This window comes from Eurypyga helias, unplaced genomic scaffold (genome assembly GCF_000690775.1).
Source record: "Eurypyga helias isolate BGI_N326 unplaced genomic scaffold, ASM69077v1 scaffold34084, whole genome shotgun sequence".
Taxonomy (NCBI): Eukaryota; Metazoa; Chordata; class Aves; order Eurypygiformes; family Eurypygidae; genus Eurypyga; species Eurypyga helias.
The window spans coordinates 50,859-56,858 of NW_010246204.1; the positions used below are offsets into that span (position 1 = coordinate 50,859).

The 6,000-nt window shown below is 40.5% G+C and overlaps 1 protein-coding gene across 1 annotated transcript in view; it reads right to left on the reverse strand.

Annotated features, from left to right (window-relative positions):
* The window catches only part of MYH10 (myosin, heavy chain 10, non-muscle), a gene marked incomplete at its 5' end in the record, with an annotated part of 62,495 nt that overhangs the window by 50,578 nt on the left and 5,917 nt on the right, over nucleotides 1-6,000 (reverse strand). Inside the window, one exon of the mRNA XM_010150324.1 lies at nucleotides 13-115. Within this exon, the coding sequence (XP_010148626.1) occupies nucleotides 13-115 (103 nt within the window). The remainder of the gene's footprint in view (nucleotides 1-12; nucleotides 116-6,000) is intronic.

A 6,000-nucleotide genomic window follows, 5' to 3' on the forward strand; every position in this document is an offset into this window, starting at 1 on the left:
ATCCCAACTTACAGGAATATTATGGTCCTTTCTTCCTTTATGGGAGGAAGCAACATGAGCAAGATATTGAATAACCTTCTTAGTGTTTTCAGTCTTCCCAGCACCCGATTCACCTCTGCAAAACATTTCAGACATTTTCCTCAAAATTAATTTTCAACAACTTATCAATCCTTTGTTTATAGCAACTTCATTTCATCTCATTTATGGCTTTGACTATGCAAGAGATGTCACTAACCATCTAAAGCCAAAAGCACTGATGTTGCAGGGAATCACAGGTATTTGTTTGAAATACTTTCTTCAGCCTAAAGATCTCCTTAGCATTAAGATGTTGATACGATATGTAACATTAGGTTGATTAAAAGCTTTTGACTATATGCCTAAATTCCTTTGTTACCTTAAGTAAGAAGAAACAAGATTTGTCTCCTGCCTTGATCACAAGGCCAGAGACAGATTTTTTCAGAGTGCAGATAATATATATATTACTTTATTTTAAATCATGACATATATATACACATACACTTATATTTAGCATCATTTTAATCTTTTATATTCCAGGAGCTGGTTATGAAATTTACCAAGTTGATGGAAATACTCAGTATCTTTAGAAGCCAGCTTCAAAGTACAGTAAAACACATTGTAAACAGATTCTCTGCGCTGCTCATCGCAGGCTCTTAGCTAGTTTGAATATATATTTACGGCCACAGGGCTACATGAATTCATTAAGAAGTGAATTTATTAGAGCAGAGCGGTACAGTACACAGATTAATGAAGACTCCAAATGCACAATTCATTTTAAAGACAGAGGTAGATTTAAAGCAGAAAATGTTTAGACAGAATTTATTGCAAGGTTCACATGTGGGATATTCTAGGCAGAAAATGTGACCAAGTTCACGTCACTGGAATCACAAATGATGTTATTACAGCCTTTTGAGTTTTTTACCCTAGGTCTGGTCCTCAGAAATCCACACATCAAAGGCATTACCAGGTCTAACGTAGCCATGATTCAGTGGCAGGAAACTAATGGGGGAAATTAAGCACATCCTTTTGCAGTCTTCAGAAATCATAGAATCACAGAATGGTTTGGGTTGGAAGGGACCTTAAAGCCCATCTAGTTCCAAGCCCTGCCATGGTCAGGGACCCCTTCCACTAGACCAGGTTGCTCAAAGCGTCATCCAGCCTGGCCGTGAACACTTCCAGGGATGGGGCATCCACAGCTTCTCTGGGCAACCTGTCCCAGTGCCTCCCCACCCTCTCCAGGAAGAACTTCTTCCTGATATCTAACCTAAACCTCCTCACTCCAATTTAAACCCATCACCCCTTGTCCTGTCTCTACAGGCCCATGTAAAAAGTCCACATCATTCCACCTCCCAGTGTTCTTGTAGCCCCTTCAGGTACTGGAAGGCTGAGATAAGGTATCCCCAGAGACTTCCTCGCTGCATGCCCCAGTTTTGTAGTTTGTCTGTGTTTACCTAGGTATTCAGCACCTTCATACCTGCCCTTCTTGATCAGATAGGAAGTTCAGAAGCATCACTACTCTCACACTTAACATCTACAGAAAGGAGGTAATATAGCACTTGAAATTTCAAATTTGCATATACAGAAAGGATATTGCCCCAGATTCTTAAAGACAACAGATTCAAACAAATCTCACCCTCCAATCCTCTTAAATCATTGAAAATTCACAGGACAATGCACAAGCAGAGGTGACCTCTTGCTAAGAGTATGTGCAAGACAAAAGTATGTGCATTTCTCCATCCCTGAGTGAGAACAGGGATTGCAGCAGCTCAGGAAGCTCATGACACAAGAGCAGCCTACAAGAGCTAGGCACAAGCTTCAGGTGAAACAGCTCATCCCTCTGACCCAGGAGAACAGCACCAGTCCCAAGGTTTTGCAGGAGAAGCCTTTTAAACTGAAAACACTGAAAAAAATGATTCTGCAGACAACCTGTGGGATATGTATCTCAGCCCCAGTTACCAAAGTGTGGCCTGCAATACTAGAGGGTTAACCAAGGCACCCAGTTTTACTGATGGCACCTGCTTCTCAGAAGCAATTACATCAACATGTCTAAAACAATTTTTGATCCATATTTTTCCTCAAAACCAAGACAGACATAATTGAAAAATACAGAATATGAAAAATCAGTTATCACTGCACTCAATTACTCAAAGCTTTCCAGAGATAGCGTGGTTCCCTGGAAGCTTGTTGACTGTGCTGGCTTTGCTCACTGCATGAAAAAACTTGGAAGGTATTACCTGAAGAGCTGGTTACAAAGATTACTCTGAGAATTAGCTAATGGATAACTGGGTTTCCTTTTTGCCAAGATACCATCAATACGCAACACAGAAACTGGGTGTACTTTGGGTCTAAGAACACACACTTTGACTCTTAAGGAGAAAAAAAAAAAAATCTCTCATTTCTACCCAGACCAGAGTCACCACATATAAGACAAATGTGAAGACTGACAAGCAGAAAAAACCCCTCACATCTCAGATGCCAATCCTTGCTTCCCAAGTCTTTCTTTCTAGATTCCCGTTTACTGCAGTGTTTACATTAACATAATTCATGACTACAAGCATTAATAAAAGCAGTCTTGCCTGTTTCTAGATGTGTATTAGAATATGCTTAATGCTAAAACTATTCCAGCAGGTAAGAGAAGGAAGAAAAATACAGCAAAATACACATTTACATTTTAAAACAATACAATTTGTTCTTATTGTCAGAAGAGCTTGGGAACGCACTATCAGCCATGCCTTTAAAACTAGACAAATTAACTTTTCCGTCAAAATACAGAAACGAAGTTTATTAAATTTTAAGAGGAAAATGTACTCTGACACATCCAGGGAAAATAGTACAATACAGTCCAGATGTCGATTTCTAGGAGGACAGCACAGTTTTAGAAGCGTCTTCTAATCAACAAGTTTTTCTGGTGTACACACCGGCAAAGCTTCATACAGCACAGGAAGGTCAAAAGCTTGCAATACATGCCTTCTGCTAAAAAGCCTTTAAATCTAATACTGGATTTTTTTTTCCCCCCAGAGAAAGTCTTTATGCAAGTTCTCATTCAAAGCCAATACTAATGGATGTTATCATCCTAGTTCTCCTCTCCCTGGAGCTTACAAGTATGCCAAATATTTCCTGCAGGATACGGTGTCAGATAGCTCTGCTATATAATATAAAAGAATTAGAAGACTTAGAAGACTTAGGATAAAGTCCTTTTCATTTATAGAAATAATGACATCTGCGTACTTCAGTTCTCCCCCAGGAATGCAAACACACAGATTATAAATTAAAATCTTCTACCTCTATCAACCTGCCCAAAAAAGGTAAACTTTTAGTAACACTATGTACAATATTTATGGAATGGAGATGGTATCATGAAGCTAAAGATTAACTTTTTCAAAACCTTGTTTTAATACAACTCAATTAATATGTTACCATAAATTAAACAGCTAGAAGCCTTGGCTGAGATCCTAGCCTCAGTCAACGGCAGCTTTCCTAGTAACTTCAGTAAGGTCATAATTTCACCTCCTTTTAATCAGTCTCATTTCCACTACTAGTAGAAACAAAACCTTATGAGACTGAATTGAAATGCTCTATCAACTCCTGCCATGGGCTATACCAAACAGTGCATCCAAGTAAGCAAATCATGTCTAGCAATAGCCTTGAGTTGGAGGTATAAGGTTATTCCATCAATTAACTGAAGGATCTCTCCCTTACAAGCTATATTACAGAGGCAGGTCAAAGAAAATCTGAGAGTCAGTGGTAAATTTATGCAGTATCTAGAGTTAAAGCACTTTTCCCTAGAGCAGCAAAGCTTCTGCTTTGAAGCAGCTTCAAGCACATTTAAAATAGGAAAAACTTAGCTAGCACGAGTACTTTTACATGGGTCTAAACTCATTGTGTATAATGCTGTGGTATCATTTTCAATAAAGGAAAGTACTCTTCAGGCAAATTTATCCCAGCTACAATTTGGTTAGCAAAAATTAGTGACTGACTTCTTAGCCACTTGCAGAACTTTTCCTCAAGCTACATTTGTCCAAATCCTGCACAGAAGTAAAAAGCATCTCCTCTGCTGAGCAGCCTGCCATCTAGAAAACAAGCAAAACAAACACAGCAAGAGATGACTCGCAGGTTGCAAAGCAAACAGGCAACAAGCAGGAAGGAAAGCCGGTCTTCTGACCTCCAGAAGATCGGTGTGCTCTTCCCACCGGGCCCACCTGAACAGGCCAGATGCCTGTCTGGGAACAACACACAAAGTGTGTTTTCTTATTGCCAAGCAGGTTTGAAGCACTTTCTGCACTTCTTACTGCAATAGTTCCAGCACTCAGCATGGCAGAACAAAGCACCACCACCTCTTCCCTCAAGTGGCAAGTGAGTTCCTGGCTTTCAGGGAACTCTATTTTAAAAGTTGCTTACTGAAGTCCCAGGGCAAGGACTAGCACCTTCCACCACCATGCAGCTAGCTATTAATTTCACTAGCAGAGCAGTGGCTACACAGGACATACAACGTGTAGTTCCATGAGTCATGTAAAACAGAAGGACACAAATGTGTACAAAGAAAGCTTTGAAACTCAGAGACTTTGCATCTTTCTACCTGTGCACAAAGTCCTTGCTGAAAACTAACAATATTTGTGATGATAAGCATGTGGAATACATTAGGATGGTCAGATGCAGTTAGTGTCATCTATCCCATTACAGATCATCTCACTTTTTAAAATTACTGAAAAACTAACCAAACAAACCAGTATGTTCCATGCCAGGAACTTCCATCACTCAAACCTTTCCCCTGCCCTAGGGGTTTCCGTCTATTTCTACCATTCCTGCACAGCAACAAGCCCTGGCACAAGAAGTTCATCTGGAAGCAGAAGGTCGTCCTGCAGAGAAGTGCCACCTCCACCTTGGCAGCTGGGCAGGCCCTCCCCAGTGCCCAACGGCACAGCAGTCCCAGTCCCCAGCTCACAAGGCCAGCAACGCCTTGTTTCATACAAAGCAGCCACTTACATAAGGCACCAAAACATGAAAGTAGGCACTCAAATTGTTTGTAGGAGAAAGTAACTGCGTAAGTAAGAGCCCCAACAACGGCCTTTTGTCCTTCTCACAACGGCAGTTGCAAAGAACAGAAGAGACACTTATTCTCAGGCATAACTGAGCAGATCTTCTGCCAGTTACAAATTAACAGACATTTACAGTCAGGAACTGTAATTAAAAGGATGTCTTAATCACTTGGCTAATTTTGTGAAATGAAAATGCATAACTGATAGTTTGGACTAGCACAGAAGGGTTACTAATTGGCTTTACTATTTACAAGGCTGCTTTATAGCTCCTTCGTTTCTCTCTAGATGCTTCACATCATCTCAACACCATTTGCCTAGGGAATGTTACAAGCTGGACTCTAGCCAGAGGTTGTATACAAAAATGCTTGGTATTTGCTGCTGTTGTCCTTTAATAAGCAGCCTCCATTCTATTCACAAAAATCCGGCTGAAGCCAAGTCAGATTAGATATCCTTGTACGGCTGCAAGCATCTGCTGAATGAGTGTTTATCAAGCCCAGGGAGCTTGTGGAGAAATTCTCCAATTTAGAACATACTATCCTAAAAAAGTGCAGTGCAGCACATTTTAATATTTGCCTTTCCAAAAGTCACCTTGCAGCTACAGACAAAGCCCGGCAAGGTTTGAGTATTACTCAGATTCCTAGCATATAGGAATGTCTTCACCTTGGTCATGCGGCTCCAACAGCCTGGCATGCCCATTTAGCATCAACAGGCAGCAGTAGTCAAAGGCAAAAAACAAGACTAAGCAAAACATCAGCAGCTGCAGCTTCTCAAAGAAAAAAAAAAAAAAGAGTCTGCAAAGCTGTTTGTACACTTTCTCGTTTCTGTAAGATGTGAAGCTGTAACAGTGAGGTGTGTGCATGTTGCAAAGTTATCACTGCTTGTCTGTAATTGATTTCTTAGGGATGCTGGGTTAATACAGGCTCAAAATGCACTTACAAGCCAGCAG